Below are 22,401 nucleotides of genomic sequence, written 5' to 3'. Positions count from 1 at the left end.
CCTAAGGAAATTATCTAATTATATGGCTTGTCATGCTCAAAATATAACAAAAAATGAAATTTAAAGTAGAAAAACAAAAAACCATTTTATAACGTTTATAAGAGTTTAACTGCTTACCAGTGAAAGTAGGTCAGTGCTGTGTGCTCTCAATGCTTTCAATTTTTTCACCTATAAATGATGCTTAAATTGGCTTAAATTGGGGAGAGCTCTTCAGCAGTGCTGTTCGCTACATTCCCGAGAGGTCAGCAACAATATATATATATATATATATATATATATATATATATATATATATATATATATATATATACTGTAGCGAACAGCACTTCACTTAGTCAGTGTTGCTGTAAATATATTGTCTCAGTCTGCCCTTGTCCTTTGTCAGACCGTACTGTTCAGTTCCCTGGTGTTATTCTGGTTCCTGGTGTTCTCCAATAGTGTATCAACTTTCTAATGAGTTTGGTAGTTTGTATTTGTTTTTTGGTTGAGTTTTTATGTGTTTATCTCTTATGTGGTTTTTATATCGGGCCAATAAAGGGCTATCCCTTAGTTAAACTTTCACCTGCCTCTGGTCTGCATCTTGTGACCTCACATTGTATCGTGACAGCCTTTTATTGGGTTGTAAATTCTGTTTAACTGTTACTTTTACCTTTTGCTGATGGCACAAAGCTTGAGCGAAGCAACAGTGGATAGTCAAAGTCAACAATAATTGATTAACTAATTTTTCTCTATGTAAAATTTACAGATGTAACATTTTATGAACCTGTGTAAGGCTTTTTAGTACTAAGAGTCAAACACACTGAAGCCCACTGAACAGCCTCTATATAAATTTTGAAGCTTTATGTTTCTCTGTCTCCCTCTACTGCTGTGATGATATAACAATGGTATAAATATTAAATATAAATATTTAGAGAAGAAAAACACAGGTCTTTCCAAATGAGCTGCTCATTGATTTCATTTTTGACATTACAATGTTTTTAATCATTTAACTGCATACAACCTCAGTCAAAATAAAAAAGTAAACTCTTTTGTTGTTACGATCAGGGGTCATCTATGACCACCCTGGAGTGCTATTCCTTCCACTATCACCAGTGTGGCGTCTGTGTTCCTGTGGTTGCTGACCTCCGCCCACGCACTCACCTGCAGCTGTTGATGATGCCCTATGCGAATTACGGCTTGGTGGAGTACTGTTCCTCGCTGGAGCGTTCACCCACCTGTACTTCCCTGGACCAGCGCCTGTGTTCTCTGAACCTGACCTGGGTAAGTGTGAGTGAGTGTGGTTACAGTGTTGGAGTGAGCACATAGAAACAAAGAAGAGTTTGAGTGTGTCACCCTCCCCACGTCCTGTCCGGACCCCTCCTTGGAACCCTGGACCTCTTTTTCCCATCACTGTATATATGTACATTATTTCATTGGTGTGTAAATAAACCCCTGTTTGACTGCAATGTTGGAGTCCTGCTCGTGAGTCCACCTTCAGCATTCTTGACGGTATTCACGTGCCAATATAAAGTCATAATTTAAAAAAAGAAAAGAAAACCTTAAAGGCAACAATAAAATAAACTCAGGTACGGTAGAATAAAGTGAATGAGATCTTTAAGGTAAAGACCCTACAGTAATAGAGAGAAAATCCAAAACTCAAACAACCCTCTATGAGCAGGCACTTGTGACAGTTGGAAGGAAAAACTCCCTTCTAACAGAAAGAAACCTGTGGCAGAGCCCGGCTCAGGGAGGAGCTATCTGCTGTGACAGTTAGGGGTGAGGGCAAAAGAAGAGAGCAGGGAGCCCTGTGGCAGGGAGCAGGGAGTCTTTTTTTAACCTCCTAGGACCTGTCGTCCACATATGTGGACATCACATTTTGGGTTGTCTAGACCAAAATACTAAATTTTGCTCTACAAGGGCCTGATATCCACGTACGAGGACATTATACTGCCACTGTTCTATTGAAATTTTAAACAAATATCCTCATATGTGGATCTCATTTTTCTCAGAAACAAAAATTAGGTAAAAAAAAAAAAATCTGGTAATTCTTTGTTTTTACATTCATCAGGTGCCAAGCAGCCCAATCAATCAAAGAGAAATTTAAAATGCATACCATGGAAGAGTTGGGGTCTTAGGAGGTTAATATACACAAAGCAAATGTGCTCACAAACGAGTTGGTGCTCCGTGTTTTTGAGGGTCAAAAGCCCCGTCCAGCACTGTGTCTGGGCTGAAATATTGAGAGTGATGTAGTAGTGCAGAGGGTCTTGCAGCATGCTTACACATCACACTTGATAATGTTTAGAAGATTATTCTCTGGGCCAAAGGAGTTCGAACAGAACGTCCTGAACTAGATATTAGAATCAGTAGTAGGATAATATTGAAATGATCAGAGCTAGGCAGGGAGGTGTTTTTCTTTTCTGTCTTTCTGATTCCAGGAAACGGAGCACATAGGAGGTCGACAGGAGTGAGTGAATGTGGACCGAGAGGAGGTGGAATAGAGACTTCAGGAAGAAGACAGACATAATAATCATTTGTTGTTGTTGCAGTATAAAAAATGTATGGCCCGAACCAAGGCAATCCTCCATGTGAAGACAGGTGGTAGATTTCACATGGAGGTCCAGCGCTATAACTTGTCATTTCAACTGCCAAAGCAAATTAAATCTTTTTAAATGACAGGTATTTCTCTTGTACTTCCTTTGAAAAGAAAATGAACACCACAGATGCACTAAAGATGGTTAAGAAAGAAAATATCAGGAAGTTGAAAGACCAGTTTAAAGCAATTCTTTGACTGTTGATCTGCAGGCCTCAGCAGTGAACAGTCAAACTATGAAAGTACTACTTGTTGGATAAAGAAAACTCTGACAAGGAAATGGCTGATGAACCACAAATAGAAGACTGGCTAAAAACATTCATGAAAACTACACAATGGAAAGACTTTCCTAAAACACAACAAGAGAAACAATGTCAGTGGCCTTTAAAACCATTAGTGTTTTGGAGATTGTCTCATTGCTGCTCCTCTAGAGAACTTGTTGCTAGTTTCATTAACACCAAAGCATTTCAAACTGATTAACAGCCTCCTCTGATACATAACTGACCAGATCATTATCCCAGAAGTTTTACTGACTTGGTGCTATACTTAATAAAAAGTTCTTTTAATTTTTTGAGCAGTGTATGATCAATTTAAAGCTTCGAAAGTTGGAGTTGAAGACAGAAATTTATTATTCTTGACCAAAACAAAATCAAAATTGTCTTAATATCCACAGAAACACACTCACACACACATTAACATGGCAAAGTATTGAAAGAAATCTGGAAACATCTTAGTTCGATCTCCCACTCCCCTAGTATCTCAAGATACTTAAACTCCTCCACTTGGTGCAGTAACTTATCCCTGACCTGGAGTGGGCACTCCACCCTTTTCCAGCTGAGGACCATGGCCTCAAAATTGCAGGTACTTATTCTCATTCCTGCTGTTTCATATTTGGCTGTGAATTGTGCGAGCTGGACACCACCACCTGATGAAGTCAACAGAACCACATCATCCTAAAAAGCAGGGATTAAATTCTAAAACCACCTAAATGTAAGCCTTCCTCGAATTGGCTACGCCTAGAAATTCATCAAAATTATGGACAGAATTTCAGATCTGTCAATCCATTCCTCCCAATCACTGCCATTGAACACAGGAGCATCTTTTTTACCTGTGTGTAATTGGAAGATATTTATATTTGTTCAAAGAAATTACAAAAAAACATTGAACAGATGCTGTTCAGAAAATAAGTCTATATATAAAATATAAAATCACAGATGATCACATTTGTTCCTTTAACAGTCATAAACTAGAGACTAAATAAGTTGTAGGTAAGTCATTTTAAATGTATTATTACTGAAGAATAATTTGTTGTGCTTGATTTTTTTTTCTGTGGGCTTGTTTACTTGAACAGCAGCAAATTTCAGTTTCTTTTCAAAGCTGAAAATGATTCTGGATCCGAGGTACACATGCATCAAAAAGAAGCATCTATCCTCACATGATTTCCAAGAAGAGTGCAAGTAAAAATGAGGCTACAGACTGTTCTAAAAGCTGTTTCCTGAAGTTGTTATCTACTTCACTTGAATGTAATCAAATATTCTGGATAAGCCTGGGCATCATGGAAGACAACAAACATGGTGGGATTGGTCAGGTTGTCCACAACACTGTCGTACAGGTCAGTGGAGGCGGTGCCTTTTGCTGGTGGTTCAATCATGCCTTTCTTTCCAAGAGTGAAGTCACCAGTCAGAACTCGGCAGACGTATATAAACTTTTCCCCGTTCTGATTTGGCTTGGAGTATTGGTCGATGGCAGAATAACTAGCATTGACAGCAAAGTATGTGCCATTGCCATATAATGCAGCTGAAAATGAAGAGCAGCAGAAAGTCAATGAAAAAAATTCTGTAACACACTTTCTGTTATTTGTAGTAGTAACAGCACTCTTAAATCAAATACTAAAACCCCAATTCAAAAAAATCTGGGACAAAAAAATTAACTAAAAGAAAATAGAATGATTTGCAAATCTCATATTCTATTCATAATCACACCTATGAGGCATTTAACATTACCCCTCTGAATTCAAGCTTCAAACATATGATCCTATCTTACATACTCTTCTACCTTATTCTACCTTGATGATACTATTCACATACTCTTAATTCATGCTTGCACCTAATCTGTTTTGCTTCCTGCCTATACCATGGCAGAACTTCCCTTCCACCTCATCTCCTGCAGTAACAATGTATCTGTCCTCCTCCTCTCTGTCATATCAAACAGTTCACTCCCTTTTACTGCTGCTTAATATGGCTTGCACCTCTCCTCTTTCTTGTCTTTGGGAAAGCAACCTGACCCACACACTAGCACACTTTCCACAGTACCCTCTGTCCAACAGCACCAGAGGTGGTTGTTGTTAGCCCAGTCTTCAACTAATCTGATATGGAAATCTCAATCTTTATGATCTGCATGTTTGATTTGGCCAAGATTTTACACAGGATGTCCTCCCTTACACAACCCTCGCAATTTATCCAGGCTTGGGTCTGTCACTAGGCGTAAACTGGTTTGTGCTCCCCTGTGGCTGGGCCTTGGGTCCCATATGGAAAAGATATATATAAATCTTATAAAGTTTGCATCTGTCTTGTGTGAAACTTGTATGAAAAGCATACAAGAGTGAAAACAGATATAAGATCCCTTGAAAAATTATATAAATGAAACTTGTATGTTTTGGATACTTACTAAAACAATATATGAAAGTAATGAGAAAGTGGCCACTTTCATGAGTAAATCATATAAGTTTTTACTATTTCTTTTCCATATGGGGTGGGAATTATATGTTGCTCTAAAACCTGTATATATCTTTCAGCATTAGTGGTACCTTTCCAAATGTAGAAGCTGTTGATACCGTAGACACTAGTGCCCCACACTGCCACCAAGGATACCGGGTTTTGAATTGAGCACTGCCGATATTCAAAATTGTCACAGTTTTAATATTTAATGTTTTAATATGTTGTGTTATGAATACAATATGGGTTTATAAGATGTGCAGATCATTGTATTCTGTTTTTATTTTACTTTTTACACTCTTCCTCAACTTTACTTTGGCTAAATACAAATCAAGGAAGTGTCCCACGAGAATTGTTTATGTAGACTGAAAAGTTCATGTTATGTCAACAAAGGTTCAAAAACCTGTAATCCAGTGCCTCCCTTTCTATATTCTATATGTGGTCAAATAGCTCACCATTCTTTCCTGCATAGCTCCTGTTGAAGCCACGGTCATTAATATTTGGCACAGCTCTGTCGCAGGTACCATGGAAAAGACGTCTCTCGTTATTCTGATGACCATTTCTCACCTCCATCTCACGCTTCTTAATCTCTAGACTCTTCCACAATCCAGGGTTCTGGATCCGCTCAATCTGAGAGGAAGAAAAGTGCTTTTTTGTGTAGTCTGATGTAGATTTATGTTAACTGCTTTTATTGGCTTTCTTGTGAAACAAACTTTTTTTAAAAAAGATTTAAAAAAATGTTTAACACTAACTTCATAATGGTTTGACTGCACAAAGACTTGAACAGATGCATGAAAATACATTTTAAATTTAAATCTAGAAATGATTAGTCAGTATCAACTTGATGATCCATTCACCAAAAACCTTTTGCTCTAATGATCTGAGTGATAAATAACAAATGTTACCTTTGTAACAGTTCCACTGCATGAGGCCTGAAAATGTTTCAGGATTTCATCATATTCTGATGTCTTGGCTTGTACTGCAAAAGCCTGACATGTGGCCTCAGCTGGCATGCGTTCCCACTGCTCAGGAATACCCTCTCTTTTCCTGCTTAGCATCATATTGATCTCAGAGTTAGCTTTAAGCACATCATTGCTCAGTCCTTCAATAGTGAGCTTGACTTTAGTGTTTTCTATTTTTATGCTTATACCCATGGTCTTCTCCATGTCATCAATTTTCTGGTGATCTGCATCACAGAATTTACCAATGGCTTCGTCCTCAATTGTGGTGGTCTCAGGTTCTTGAAACAATAGTTTCTTGGCTAAATCTACATCAGCCTGAGTGGCACCACAAATATGGAAGCAAGTGGCATCAGCTTTCTGAACTTCACTTGTGCAGTCTTTCTCTTTCTTTGGTTTTTCAGTATTTCCATCAGTAAACATTCCTGAAAAACCAAATTTCAAAACCATTAGAAGTTGAGGTTCAACACTGACTGGAGACAGCAGAACAGTACTCGATTTTTCTTCTACATATTTTTACCTTGGACTTTGCCAATGCCAATGCCTCCCCAGGTCCCCTGTCCTTTATCCTTAGGATTAGGATCAGTAGCTTCTCTCTGTTCCATGCTGCTGTGGAAGTCTTTTAGCATAGCTTTCTGGAAAATAACTATGCGGATTGTGGTCAGGGGACTGGAGGTATTTTGACTCAACATATCAATCACTGCATCCAACATGGCGTCTGCTACTAGTCTTGCGTTTACATTACCTTGACCTAAAAATATTATAATACTATTATTATAATTTGAAGAACTGATTTGTTAAAGGTACATGCTAAATATGTGTAGTCTCAGGTTTTGTTAGTAAACTTTCCAGAGCATCAAAGCCTTCTGTAAGTTGATACAAGTTACACAGAAGGAGGTTTAGTAGTTATGCAGTCTGATAATCATGAGGTGTATAGGCCAGCAAGTGTCTCTTCTAAGAAGACTAGATGTCAGAATATTATTTTTACAGTAGAAGTTGTTTAATTTAGCTAATCAAGTATTTTACTGAAACATTAACTTTATGTACACTGTTTTTGTTTGTTTGTTTTGTTTTTTAATGGAAATTTCCATAAATGGTGATGTTCAATTTATAAATTCCAAAATTCACTGTGTGGTTAATAATAATTAAAAAATCTATTTAAAAAATCAACACAGAAAATTGCCTCATTTCAAAAATGATAAGTTGCACTTTATTTCCATACTTTGTTTGTCATTATGGACCTAAGGCACTTGCGTACATAATGAGTCTCTTGTTTACTGGATGAACCAGAGTGACAAGTTCAGCTCTGTCAGAATGCTTTAGCTATTCTTACGGAAGCATAAAACCTGCCTTTGGATGTTCTCATGACCCAGGTCACCTGTCATGGAGGTGCTGTGTTTCAGGCAGAGAGGACCCAAATGCAGGACTCCAGAGACTTACATGAGGTCAACAAAAACAGCCTTATTGACAGACTAGGAGCTGGATACAAAATAAAGGAACAACTAAAAGTAGGGAAACAAAGCAAACAGCATAAAGGAAGAAACAATAATATAGCGAAGAACAGAGGGGGACTGAGAACTTAAATACACACATGAGGTAATTCGGGAGATGAAACACAGCTTGAGACAGGGAAAGCAAAACTAAACATAACACACAAGTTGAGCAGCTGTCAAATTAAAACAGAAAGTAACACATAGACTGAGACAGACAAGGACATGCGAGCTCGAGACTGGGACTGGAGACAGGGACAAACATGGAAACACACGTCAGACTGGGGAGACAAAAGATGAAACACAGAAGCCCCTTTTCCATTAGTAACTACTCGGATTGACTTGGCACAGTTCGCCACGGTTTTCAGGGTTCTCCATTAGGACACAGTACCTGGTACCAGGTGCTTTTTTAGTACCTGCTCCCCCTTGGTTCCAAGCGATCCGAGCAGGTACTACAATGTGACGTTGTCAGACTGCAATGGCACCGATTGGCTGGTCAGTCATGAGAGCATCTCATTCACGAAAATTAAAACTGCCATTTTTTAAACCTGACAGCGAGGGAAATGGCTACAGAAAAAACAACGCTGTGTTGCCCGAGTCTGATGAAAAGCCACAGACTAAGCAGCAGTTATATTCTTACTTCGACGTCCATCTTTTTTGTAGCGTTGGTGTCACATATTAATTATGTCGCAGGACGCCTGGACACATTGCTAAAACAACAACAAAGCATGTTGGGTAGTACTGGATTGTAGTGGAAAACCAGTCTATCCAGGTCGAATTGTGGCGAGTCGATCTGAGTAGGTACTAATGGAAAAAGGGCTAAAGAGAAGAACATGGGAACAGGTAAGGGAGAAAAAAAAAGAGAGAGATGGACAGAAACAAAGGCATGAAAGGAAACAAACAACAACAAACCAGAACCCATGACCCAGAAACTTAGATAAAGTCAGAGACACTAAAATAACTAAAATGTACAAAGCTTAAACTTAAATAATCTTCTTAATGCAGGGGTGGGGAACTCAAGGCCTCAAGGACTGGTGTCCTGCAGGTTTTAGATATCACCCTGGGTCACCACACCTGAATCAAATGATTAGTTCATTACTAGGCCACTGGACAACTTCAAGACATGTTGAGGAGGTAATTTAGCCATTTAAATCAGCCGTGTTGGATCAAGGACATATCTAAAACCTGCAGGACACCGGCCCTTGAGGCCTGGAGTTACCCCACCCCTGTCTTAATGCAAAGGAAAGAATAATAATTCCACACAAAACTCAAAACACTGTGACATCACCCAATTAAAGTTTGTCTGGTCCTGAAAAAGAAAGTCTAACAAGAATACCCCACCACCACGACTACTACTATTGTTATCCATCATGAGCATACATCTGAGAAGGTGTCGAAACCAGAGACTGAGGCTACGCCCATACGTACACGGGTATTTTTGAAAATTGAGATTTTCCATTTTTTGTTTTAAAAAAAAATCCTGTCCAGATGTAAACGCCAAAAACACAGTCAAACACTGTCAAGAACATGTGAAATCCTAGCCGTGCAGAAATTTTGGCCAATCGGAATTCTAGAAGCCTAGGAAGGAAAGAGTAAACACAGTTTATACAGTACTTAAAGTTTTTGTGTTTTTCTGGGAAGGCAGCTAATTTTGTGTTGCATTTCAAGTGCCTTCATCATTTCAAATGTTAATAACTAAAGACAGTATTTTGGCTGTTGTGTAGACTCACAACTTAGGAATGAACAAAATGCATAAAGTATACATAAATGTAATTTAAAAATACATTTATTCAAAACTGACGTCATGATTTGGGTTGTGAGAGCCTCTGTGTTGAATGGAGAAGTTCACTCTGACGCCTCCATCTTTCTAAATGGAGGGACATTAACTGTGTGTGTACATGTAAGCGTTTAAAACTACAGTTATTTCCATTAGTTTCCTACAAGTGAGTAGAGAAACAACAGAATTATAGTAGAGGGCATCAGCAAGAAACCAAAAAGATTAACTGTAACCAAATCCATCCATCCATTCCATCCATTTTCTTCTCCGAGCCAGGTCGCAGTGGCAGCAGCGTAAGCAGAGAAGCCCAGACTTCCCTGTGCTCGGCCAACTCCTCCAGCTTGTCCGGGGGAACACCAAAGCGTTCCCAGGCCAGCTGAGAGATATAATCACTCCAGCGTGTCTTGGGCCTGCCTCAGGCAAACCTCCTGGCGAGACATGCCTGTAACACCTCACCCAGGATGCGCCCAGGAAGAATCCTTTTTTAAATGCCTGAACCACTTCAACTACCTCCTTTCTATGTGAAGGAGAACCAACCCTACTCTGAGCTCCACCCAGGTGGCTGAACTCCTCACCCTATCTCTAAGGGAGAGAACAGCCACCATTCAAAGAAAGCAAATTTCCACCACCTTTATCCGTGATCTCGTTCTTTTGGTCACTACCCAGTGCTCATGACTGAACCAATGTTCTGCAAACAGGACGAAAAACCACATTGTTCTACCTGTATCCGAGGTTCGACTAATGGACAGACTCCTTTCCAGCACCCTGTCATAGATTTACCCAGACTGAGAAGCGTGAGTCCCCTATAGTTGGAGCACATACTCCAGTCCCCCTTCTTGAAGATAGCCACCACCCCAATGTGCCAATCCAGAGGTATCGCTTCAGATTTCTATTCAACAATGTAGAGGCAAGTCAACCAAGGAAGCCCTAAAGCATCCTTCAGGAATTTGGGGTTAACCTCATCCACCCCAGGGGCCCTGCTAACAAGGAGTTGTTTAACTGACTCGGTGACCTCACCCTCAGTGATGGATGACTCATTCCCTCATCCCCACACTCTGCTGAAAGATGTGTCAGTGGGATCCTGAGTTACCAGAATTGCCTTCAGGCAGTCTTACAGTCTTTTACACCTGCCTCACTGAACTCCTCAAACACCAGAGTTTTTCTTTAGCCACTGCCAAAGCCTCCAAAGTCCTTGTTAAATCCTGCACTTGACAGTGACATGTGCAATTGTCTTGAAGTTAGCCTATACTGTTGTTCGTCACATCCCCATCAAATTCCTGATGAAGCGTGTTAGGGTCCCATTGATCTTGTATTGTTCTAGGCATTCCAAGATCTGTGTGTGAGGCCATGAGTTGTAGTCTTTCTTTTAGTTAACACAGGCAGTGCACAGACTGGTCAGTCTGGTCTTACAGTTTTGAGTTACTGTCAGTGAAAAGTTTGCTTCATGTGTAAACATACTATTTGTCCACAACTATACTTTCTGCTGACTAGGGATGGGTATCGTTTAGGTTTTATCCGATACCGGTGCCAAACCGGTACTTTTGAAACGGTGCCGGTGCTTAAACGGTGCTCAAACCGGTGCTTAAAGAATGGAGAACACAAAATTGGTCCAAAACCTCTCATGTTCAGCTGTTTTTTTTGTAAAAAGATAACAATGTTAGCCTTTTCTGCAGCTATAGGGCATATATGGTATCACTCTTGGATGGAAGCAGTGCTTAAACAATGGAAAAAACACAAACTTTGTCCAAAAACCTCTCATGTTTAGCTGGTTTTTGTAAAAAAGATAACAATGTAAGCCTTTTCTTCAGCTATAGGGCATATATGGTATCACTCTTGGCTGGAAGCAGTGCTTAAACAATGGAAAAAACACAAACTTTGTCCAAAAACCTCTCATGTTTAACTATTTTCCACTTTTTCTTTGGTCATTTTAGCCTTTTTGGCCAGGGTGAAGGGAGTATCTGCCATCAAACAAGAAGACAGCCGCATGTAACTACGACGGTGTTTGCTAGTTACATGCATTAATGTAATAATGTGGTTAGCCTACTCAGTGTAAATTACACATGAACAGCATTAAGCTACTCACGCAGAGAAGAACGGCTGCTGCTGCCATCATCATCCGTCATCATTTCTGCTACACTGGCAGGGCTAGGAGCCAGGACTCTCCTCTTCGAGTTTTTGGGGGATGTTGCTAACTCCGGGTCCGATAACAGGCACCACACCCGCAGTAGATGTGCACGGTGTGAGGTCTCACAGCAAGCTATCAAACACGGCGCATTTCTCGGCTTTAAAAAAAAGCGTCGCCAGGCGTTTCATCAGATTTGAGGTGTTACCTCCTTTGACAGTATCACAGTATCACCTTAAAGCACTTGTTGCAGGCTGCTGAGTTTGCATATTTTGCTGTGAAGTACAGCCAGACTTTTGACCGCTTCGCCTTGGGCATTTTTAATCTGTAGCTCTGCTCTAAAAGAACATACGTACCTGGCCCCGCCTACTATCCTCGGAAACGTAAAATGATTGGCTAGAATTGGCTCAGGAAAAAAAAAAAGCACCGAAATGTGCGCTGCTTTTTGGTCTGGTTACTACCGTTTATGTCAGAACACGGGTACCCATCCCTACTGCTGACAATAGTTTTTCAGTTCAGAAGTTCCTTCAGCTGCATGTATGGTGTTGGTGTTTAAAGCTTTGACAGTGAGTAAAGATCCGACTTAGACTATGTGCAAATTTGACATAAAGTTAACTAGTGCAAATTCATGTCCAGTTTTAGGATCACGCATTAATACTTATAAAGTAATTGTTTTAATTGCTATTGTGCAGAGAATTGATTGGTCAGTAGGTGGTGATTTCATGTCTGTTGATCTCTAATCTGAAGCATAACCTCTTTCATAATACAAGTCTCTGGTATAGGCTTAACGTAACAATGGTATGTAGATTACCCATATCATAAACTTCTGACATACATGAATAAATCTCACCTGTGCCAATTGCAGGAAATGATACAGAGGTGTAGGAGCTTTTCACACACATCTGAAGTGCATCTTTCACAACCTTGTTGATTTTTACTGGGTCAGAATCTCCAACCACGTGAAGGATCTTCTTACACTTTAGGTTACCTGGCTGAGTCATTATCATGCCTGGATTGGACTTGGCACCTAAATGGGGAGATAGTGGATCTTTATGTCTTTTACCCTTAATGACCACGAGAATGCTTAGTTAGGCCATATTTCCTTTATTGGCAATCTTAGACTATTACTGTGAAATTGGGCTTTATATTAAGTCAGCTTCATTTTTATTGTTTAAAAAACCCCAAACTGTTATACTGTAGATTGAGTCTACTCTGAGTTACAGTGTCATAAAATCTAAAAGTTAAAGTGATTTCTTATTATTTCTTGTTATTGCATTCCACTTCAACAGCCTTACCAGCTGCGTCTAGAATAGCTTTAGAGACTCCTGGATAAAGTGGAAAAATTATACACATAATAAAAATTAAAGATAATGATTACTGTAGGTGGATTCATCATTTGTGTAATTTAATACTTAATTTAATAAGATGCTTAATTCTTCTGTTGACTGCTATGTCCACTGTGCAGTAGTGAGGAGAGAATTACATATAACTATAAATATTTTTCAAAACTTGAATATTCCACTTTCTTCTATGATTTACCTGACTTGAGGGAAAAGTTTTCATTGGAAGAGTTGACAATAATATCCGTGGTCTCTTTGGTTATGTCTCCTGTGACTACCTGTATAGTCACATTTCCCATTTTAGTCTCATGCATATCTGAGGTCGAGGTGAGCTTAGAGAAGGGGCCTCCTGGCATCAACAATTGAAAAAAACATTTTAAATGTTTGCAAAAGTTGTGATAAAAAAATTAAAAATGAACAATATTATGTGCATTCACCTTTTGTTGAACTTGAATCTCCTGAGGCATTCGGAAACTTCTTAAATTCCTCACTGAAATCCTGCAAAAATAAAACCGTATTCTTCAACTGAAAAAAAAAAATCACTAATATTTAAACCAAGATAGAAGTTAAACGATGCAATATACCAAGCACCAACCTGCAGAGTTTAAAAACAAAGTTTACACAGAAGAGCTATTCAATTTCCTAAAAGGCCACTTAAGGCCAGCTGTAGAGCCCATCTCTGTGCTGGAGGTCAGAGAACACTTGCAAGACTACTTTGAGGTGGTATGAAGGCAACAATAACTCAACCACTCGTTACAAACATGTATGCAGAAAAACATCTATGAAAGCACAACACATCTGAAGTAGGTGAGGTACAGCAACAGAAGACCACAGTGGGGACCACACCTGCCAGCTAAGAACAGGAAACTGAGACTAAAATTCACACAGGCTCACCAACACTGGACAACAGAAGACTGGAAAAATACATTGTACCAGTGGCCTCCACAGACACCAGGTCTCAATCTAGTAGAGCACTCTTGGTATGTACTTGAAAGGGAATTTGGGATAAGCAGCTAATAAATCTGCAGCAACTGTGTGATGCTATCATGTCAATATGTAGCAGAATCTCTGGAATTTGTCCAAGACCTTTTTGAATCTATGCAATCAGGCTTTGGCATATTGAATCAAAACTGACATTACAGAGGCCTTGGTACCATCTTGTGTTTTAGATATGTGATGTAGCGTGCAGTGTTACAAGACGTAGCACTATGAATATGTCAGCTGGGAAGCAGCATTGTTAAGAAATGAGGGCATAAATATATAGAAAGTGCAAGTACTTTCCAAACTAATACTATTAACAGGGTCCAGTATTGTACTACAGATAACAAAACTTAGGTACTGTTTCATTATAGAAGACTGTTTCTACTGAACCTTTAAACAGATCTTTAGTATCGTTAAATGAAGAATATGTGCAATGAAATTCTAATTTCCTTTCCATTTTATAAACCTAACAATATAGTTTTTGTGCCAACAGTTAACCAGTGAGTAAAAGTCAAAGTATAAAGCAAATGAAAATTAAATTAATCTCTCCAACATGTCCTGGGTCTCCCCCAAGACCTCCTCTTGGTGGGAGATGCCCATAATACCTCACCCAGGAGTCTGACAGCTCTATTCTGAGCCCCTCCCAAATGGCCGAACTCCTCACCCTATCACTAAGAGAAAGGCCAGCCACCCTTTGGAGAAAGCTCATTTCCACCACTTGTATATGTCATTCTACCCAAAGCTCTTGTCCATAGGTGAAGGTATGGATATAGATCGACTGATAAACACATCACCACCTCTTGTCATCACTGCACTAGAGGCCACCACCTAAAGAAGCCAACAGAACCACATCATCCGAAAAAAGGAGAGACAGGATTCTGAAACCGCCCAAGTGGAAGTCTTCCGCCACTTGGCTACGCCTAGAAATTCTGTCCATAAAAAGTATGAACAGAACTGTTGACAACGGGAACAGCTAATAAGGATCAAATGTCCATGGCAACAGGCCAGAAACCCCATTACCTAGAAACAGCTCCCACAGAATACTCAGATGGACACGGTCAAATGCCTTCTCAAGTCCATAAAATACATGTAGACTGGTTAGGCAAATTTCCATGCACCCTGAAGTATCTTCAAATGGGTAAAGAACTGGTCCAGTGTTCCACAACTGGGACAAAGACCACATTGTTCGTTCTGTATCTGAGGTTTGACTAGGACAGACTCTACTTTCCAGCACCCTGGCATAGACTTTCCCTGGGAGGCTGAGGAGTGTGATCCTCCTATAGTTGGAGCACATGCTTTTGGCGCATAGGCACAGACAACAGTCAGGAACCCTTCCCTGACCCGAAGGTGCAGAGAACAAACCCTGTCATTCACTGGGGAAAACTCTAATGTACAGACAGCAAACTTTGGGATACTAAGATACCCACCCCAGGCTACCGCCTCTCACCTTGGACAACTACAGCCAAACTATATCTAGCCGGTACTTCCTGACCTCATGCACTAGCTCAGGCTCCTTCCCCATCAGAGAGGTGATGTTCCATGCCCCAAATGCTAAATTTGGTAGTTAGGGATGGGTTTGCTGGGGTCTCCACCCCTGGCCGCTGCTTAGCACACACTGCACCGCCTCCTGTGGGTGGTAGGCCTACAGCAGGCTAGTGTCGCATTTTTGGGCTGTGGCCGGCGGGGATCCATGGGCTAAGGCTCAGCCATCAGGCACTCGCCCTCAGGCACCCTCTCAAGACCTGGCTCCAGGGTGGGGCCCCTGTAAACCTATCCCAGGCAGAGTGAACTGTTCCCTTGATTTTGTTCTCATTGTGGTTTTTAAATCGCTCTTTGTCTGGTCCCTCAGCCAGGATCAGTTTGCCATGGGACGACCTACTGACAAGATAGCCTCTGGGATACAGAAACAAATATATAATTATATCATTTATATATGTTTATATATGTTATTACATCATTATTACATCTGCTATTATATCAGTATGGAAGAGAATCTCTGAGGAATGTTTCTAGCACCTTGTTGAATCTATGTCCAGAGGAAGATCCCCACCACTTCTTCCTTTCTCGTCCACTTGTCCAGTTTTCTCAGATTTTTTTAAAGGACAAACTGCGCCCAATGCAGGTTTTCTGCTTGAATATCATTGTGAAAAATCCTTTTTTTATGTCTGTCTAACTGTATTATCTGTGATATTTTATGCAGAGTCAGGCAAAGAAATGGGAACAAACATGCCTGGCAGGCATGACACGCTTAAAGAAAAATAATTGTATTCACATCTTTACTAATATGTGAATACAAAACTGGTTCAACCCATGAGTTTGTTATGCTTGCATGATTCATAGGTCAGTGTAAAGCGCCGAGAGAAACAAAACAAAACAAGAATTCCTCTGAAAATGGTCAGGTACAAGAACCAGACTGAAAATAAAATAAAAAGCAGCCAATGTCCAAAGAAAAACTTGACTTCCTGTTTATTTAAATATGATATATTAAGGTGCAAGCTTTTCTTACCTGAATACACTGTGTATCACCTGGGTAAAGTACAATCACAACCATCTTCAGGTGCTTGGGGTGTCTCATTTTGCTAAATTCTAAGATTGTATCCAACATCAAAGAAGCTACGACAGTTGTTGGGAAACACAGGTTTCCAGTGCCAATTGCTGGCAAGGATATGGAGGTTAGATTATTATTCTCTGCCATGTCTAAACAATCCATAAAGATTCCTTGCAAACACTGTAAGGCAACAAATAAATACTATTTAATAATAATAAAGATAATGACATTTAGTTTCAGGAATATGCATATGTCATCAATTTTAGACTGTAATGATTATTAAAAATGTATTATACATGATGAAATACATTACCTCTTCAGATGTGCCATGATCCTTATCCCAGTAAGGTGCAATTAAGTGAAAAACTTTTTTGCTGTTTAGTTGGCAGCCTTCAGTAACAATGATCTCACCAACCTTTCCAGCAGCACCCTGTGCATTTATTGACTGCTGAAGTTTGGGTCCAGCTGCACGCAAGATGGCTTTTGAAATTGCACCACTGTTCAGGTTGAGGTCTGGAGGCACACTGTTCACAATCACCTCTGTCTAAAAATTTATGATAGTGATCAGTCGTGTGTTCAGCAATGCACATAACTATTATAAACAAGAAAACAAAAAATAATAATAAAAGAAGACACAGTGAACCCCTTTACTAAAAAGATAATTTATAATAATAATTTATATAATAATTTAAAGCTTGATAGGGTGAGTAGTTAATGCTACATACATACTCTTGCAGTCTGTCATCTTGTGGTAAGAAAAGTTCTGTCTTAAGGGAACTATCTAATCTGAATTAAGTATAATAAAAATCCAAATTACCACGGCAGCCTCTATATTTCCCTTTGTAAGAACAATGTCCAGGCCTTCATTTGTCTGCACATGATACAAGTATTGGTCCAATCCAGCAGGCTGAAAAACTGATGCCTTGTGAGCTTTGGGAGGAGGAGTTTGTTGAGAATGAGTGACACTGTGGTTTCCAAACTCCTGCCTGACAGCAGCCACCATATCCTGAACAGCAGTGTCATCATTGTCTTGTCCACCACCTGGCTTATCAACCAGTTGAACCAGGCAACCAGTTTTAGTTTTGATTGCAGAAACATACAGTGTTTCATTTTCCTGGTAGAGATTCTTCACTCCAGACTTGCAGACATTCAGACTGTCAAAGACTACAGCAGAGACGGCACCTTCAACCACAGTCTTGCAATGTGTCACATTCACTCTGGATCCACTCAGGCAGATGGCCTCATTTCTGTAAGACACTCTCACCATGTCTTTCACTTTCTCCATCCAAGATGTGTTGAAATCTTTCAAGTATTCAACGACAGCATTAGCTTTGACCACAACAGTTTCTTCAATGTGAGCGTTCTGTGTTAAGAAGTCACCAAGCTGATGCTGAACTTTTATGACACTATCCTTGTAGCCTGACACCACGACTTGTTGAGCAGTTGTGTTGATTCGAGTTCTGCATGGCTTACTGTTAGCCTGCTCTAAGTGACTGACCAGCTGCTGCCACTCTGGCTTCTTCAGGACGTTACTGTCTTCAACATTAATGTACTGAGATGTTAACAGCTGTCCTAGATGGTCCTGAGCATGAGACAGATCTCTGTCAGACATGGCAAGGAGCTGCACCCTGTTTCCACTGATTTCAAATGCTGCGTTTATTTGACGAGATGTGAGGAGAGCATCTGTAAGCTCCTCTTGTTGCTCATCCTTCAACAGTTCAAGCACATTTTTATCTATTTCCAAATTATGTCGTTTTAATGCAAGTACTGCATCAAATATAACATTGATTGCTGCATTAATCTCTTCCCCTAAGCCAGTTATTTTCAGATTAGGACTCTCTGGTGACAACTTGAGCTCTGGATACACAAGTAGAAGTTTGTCCAAAAGCCCATTTTGACACAGGAGATGGAAAACTGATGGTGACACTTGGATCTCTACAGTTTTACTTGATTTCTTCCTGTGGATCTTGTTAATAATTTCAGAAAGAGATTTCTCCAGTCTGTTGACATCACTAACAGGACCAGCTACTGATAAAGCACCTCTGTCTTTATCAGGTACTACAATCACATTTTCATTCAGTAACATCTCTCTGATCTTTTTCTCAGACTCTTCCCATGCATCTGAATCTGGATTGAACTTCACAGATTTGAACTTTGACACAGATTGTGCAAACGCTGACTTCACAGTACCAGTCCACTCTTTGATGATGGCTTTGGCATCCTTTTGCTTTAGTAAAGAAGATACAGGACTCAAGGTCACAGTAGTTTGGCCGAGGTTTATGATACAGAAATCTTTTTCCATTTCACTGCAAATGGCCTCTGCTGCTGATGTATTTTGAGCTAGGTATCTGAGGACAGCACTGTCAATGGGCTCTGAGATGTCAGCAGGACGTTTTATTGATGCCTTGCCCTTAAATGACCTTCTGAAACTTTTTAAAACAGAAAACCGATTAACTCTGGTCTCGTCATTCTTGATGGAATTCTTCTTCTTTATGTTTTTAACAGCTGTAATGAAAAAAATACAAACATGTAAAACAATTTAGATATGTAAGACCTTTTTTTCTATTCACCCAGCTCAACAGCATGCATCAGCTATCACTAACAATTGCAATGCCAGGCAACACTTTCGGTGAAATGATGACAACATACTCCTGATAAAACAGAGGGGTAGACAAATTAATAGAACTGACAAATTCATATTTTAGACAAAAAATCATATTTGAGTTGAGGAGTGATTCCTTGATTCAGTCTGAGCCCTTCACAAAATTACAGCAGGAAAATATTTCATGTACCCAGACATACTTAATCAGAGAAAAAGCACCTTAAATAACAGTTAGAGATTTGTAGAAGTTTTTGACAAACACATGGTTGTAAAAAAATATTATGTAGAAACTAAATACCTTCATACATATATAGCATGCATGGCATAAGATTGAGGTGTTGTTTTTATTCAGTACTTACATTTCGTGTTGTCTTTATTCAATGGGAATTCCTGTGTGGAACAAATAAAAATATAAATGTATTCACCATTTTTTTATTATACTGAAATCTTGTGTGACCAGTACTATAAATAGCTGTTGGTCTTTAAAGAAATATAATGGAAAAAATATTTAATTATACTTAATTTGTGTAAAGCAAAACAAAACAAAAGACACACAGTAATGTTTTTTTGTTTGTTTGTTTTTTGCAATATTCCTACAGCAGAAAGAGAGAACAGCTTTGAGTTCACGGTAAGTCACGTGACCTCTAGAACCGGATAAACAGCTCAAAACCAAGACAGAGATCGTTGTTAAATATAAACTAATCCTAAATTCAAAGTCTGGGGAGGGGGTTCAACAATTTCCACCTTCCAGGATTCTCGCCACCCCTGTGGTCGCTGTGGTCCTGAAATCTTCTCCTGTAAAGGATAGAAAACAAAACGCCTCTCTCTGCTACACCTCACTAATCTACTGTGTTCATCTATTGTTCCCTTAATTATTCAAAGTTGGTTCAAAATATCATGTTCTGGGCTCTATCCTTTATATTAACTTTACTTAATCTTTACTTAACCTTAATTTAGTCTGGAGTCTTTCATAAACTGTTCATGCTGAGTTTGAGTCTGCAGAGGGTACCAGTGATGTGGAAGACATCATGCCTCGTCCCTGTACCAAAGACGCCAGGTTCCAGTGGCCCCCAGGATTACAGGCCCGTGGCACTGACCTCCCACGTCATGAAGACCCTGGAAAGACTCATCCTGGACCAGCTGCGACCCATAGTAAGACCACATCTGGATCCCCTTCAATTCGCTTATCAGCCTCGTCTCGGAACTGAGGACGCCATCATCTACCTGCTCGATCGTGTCTACACCCATCTGGACCAGCCGGCGAGCACTGTGAGGGTCATGTTTTTTGACTTTTCCAGTGCTTTCAATACCATCAGGCCGACCCTCCTGGGTGATAAGTTAGCAGCGATGCAGGTGGATGCTTCTCTGGTGTCCTGGATTGTTGATTACCTGACAGGAAGACCACAATATGTACGTCTCCCACAGTGTGTGTCTGACAAGGTAATCAGCAACACAGGGGCACCACAGGGGACTGTCCTCTCCCCCTTCCTCTTCACCCTCTACACCACAGACTTCAGCCACTGCACAGAGACCTGCCATCTTCAGAAGTTTTCTGATGACTCTGCGGTGGTTGGATGCATCAGCAGGGATGATGTGACAGAGTACTGGGCTGTGGTCGACTCCTTTGTCACGTGGTGTGAGCAGAATCATCTGCAGCTCAACGTGGCAAAGACCAAGGAACTGATCGTGGACTTCAGGAAGACCAGGAAACACTTGACCCCTGTTTCAATCCAGGGGGTCAGTGTTGACATTGTGGAGGACTATAAATACCTTGGAGTACACATTGACAATAAACTGGACTGGGCTAAAAACACCAAAGCACTTTACAGAAAGGGCCAGAGTCGTCTCTATTTTTTGAGGCGACTGAGGTCCTTCAACATCTGCCAGAAAATGCTGAGGATTTTCTATGAGTCTGTTGTGGCCAGTGCGATCCTCTATGCTGTTGCATGCTGGGGGAGCAGGCTGAGGGTCGCAGATGCCAACAGACTCAATAAACTAATCCGTAAGGCCAGTAATGTTGTGGGGATGGAGCTGGACTCCCTCAAGGTGGTGTCGGAGAGGCGGATGTTGTCCAAAATAAAGACAATGTTGGATAACACCTCCCACCCTCTCCATGACATGCTGGTCAGTCACAGGAGCACGTTCAGTGAGAGACTGAGAGTACCGAAAAGCACCACTGAACGACACAGGAAATCATTCCTGCCTGTGGCCATCTCCCTGTACAACTCATCCACTTAACACACTGGTTACTGCTACAACTACATGTTTCTTTTCCAGCTATTTATTAATGTGTGACTTATGTGACTTCCAGCTATTTATTAATGTGTGACTTATGTATGTATATATATATATATATATATATATATATATATATATATATATATATATATATATATATTGTACTATTCTTAGTTAGCGTGTTGTCTGTTTTGTTAATGTTGGTTTATAATGGAGCACTGTAACAAAAAAATAATTTCCCCCAGGGATCAATAAAGTATTCTGATTCTGATTCTGATTTACTTAATCTCAATGCTCTTTATGTGTGTGAGCAACACTTTAAATTTTTATTAAACACACCCAGGGTAAGATATACACCATCCCCATATCAGCATAAATCTCCGCTACAAAGCACACTCCAAAATTTTGTCTATCAGTATTTACGCCTCTTTTTGCTTCAAGCAGATATATAACATGCAAAAATTACAGTTAATGACAGTGAGACAAGTTTCCGTTATCTGCAACATTTTTGTTTCAACTGTCTCACCCCCCACATGTTTCCTGTTAACTTATTCATGGCATACTTATCTTTAACACCTTCTGCATCACTAGTTGCTAAGCAAAGACAAAGCAAGATGTGTTCCACCTTTACCCTAGAAAATAAATCGATGTGATGTTTGTGTATGTAAGCATGTTGTCTGTGAAGGTTCTCAGTCATCCAGGTCATCGTAGTCAAAGGAGTTTGCAAAGAAAAGCGTCTGGACTTCTTTAAGTTGCTTGAAGACGTTTCACCTCTCATCATGAGAGCATGTTATGCATTCATTCACTACACTCCACGCCATCCCTGCAATATATCAGTTCAGACAGTCACGCTGAACGAAGCTTATGACCTTCTTAAGGGTGAGTGCTTAACAACTCTTTATGAGCACAATTGCAATGTGTGTATGAAAATAGTTATAAACGCTTATTCTACTAAAATACATCCAACCCAAGTCAGAGATTTTCAATCAGTTAAGCTTAACCATATAAGCAATCACTTATGCATAAGTTTTATCGTGCCTAAATTATCAATCACCCAACAA

General features: G+C 40.0%; 1 protein-coding gene across 1 annotated transcript; it reads right to left on the bottom strand.

Annotated features, from left to right (window-relative positions):
- Nucleotides 1-4,082: 4,082 nt before the first annotated feature.
- Nucleotides 4,083-20,752, bottom strand: LOC134646400 (protein mono-ADP-ribosyltransferase PARP14-like). Its single transcript, XM_065472035.1, has 12 exons — nucleotides 20,635-20,752; nucleotides 17,318-19,005; nucleotides 16,814-17,044; nucleotides 16,459-16,680; nucleotides 13,409-13,469; nucleotides 13,171-13,317; nucleotides 12,902-12,956; nucleotides 12,482-12,666; nucleotides 6,763-6,993; nucleotides 6,189-6,667; nucleotides 5,739-5,913; nucleotides 4,083-4,366 (listed from the first exon to the last, which is right to left on the bottom strand). The coding sequence occupies exons 1-12, from the start codon at nucleotides 20,750-20,752 to the stop codon at nucleotides 4,083-4,085; spliced, it is 3,876 nt and encodes a 1,291-aa protein (XP_065328107.1).
- Nucleotides 20,753-22,401: the final 1,649 nt, after the last annotated feature.

The sequence above is a fragment of the Pelmatolapia mariae genome, linkage group LG16_19, assembly GCF_036321145.2.
Source record: "Pelmatolapia mariae isolate MD_Pm_ZW linkage group LG16_19, Pm_UMD_F_2, whole genome shotgun sequence".
NCBI classification, from domain to species: Eukaryota; Metazoa; Chordata; class Actinopteri; order Cichliformes; family Cichlidae; genus Pelmatolapia; species Pelmatolapia mariae.
Note: the sequence above shows the minus strand (reverse complement) of the source record. Positions and strands in the feature narration are given on the sequence as shown.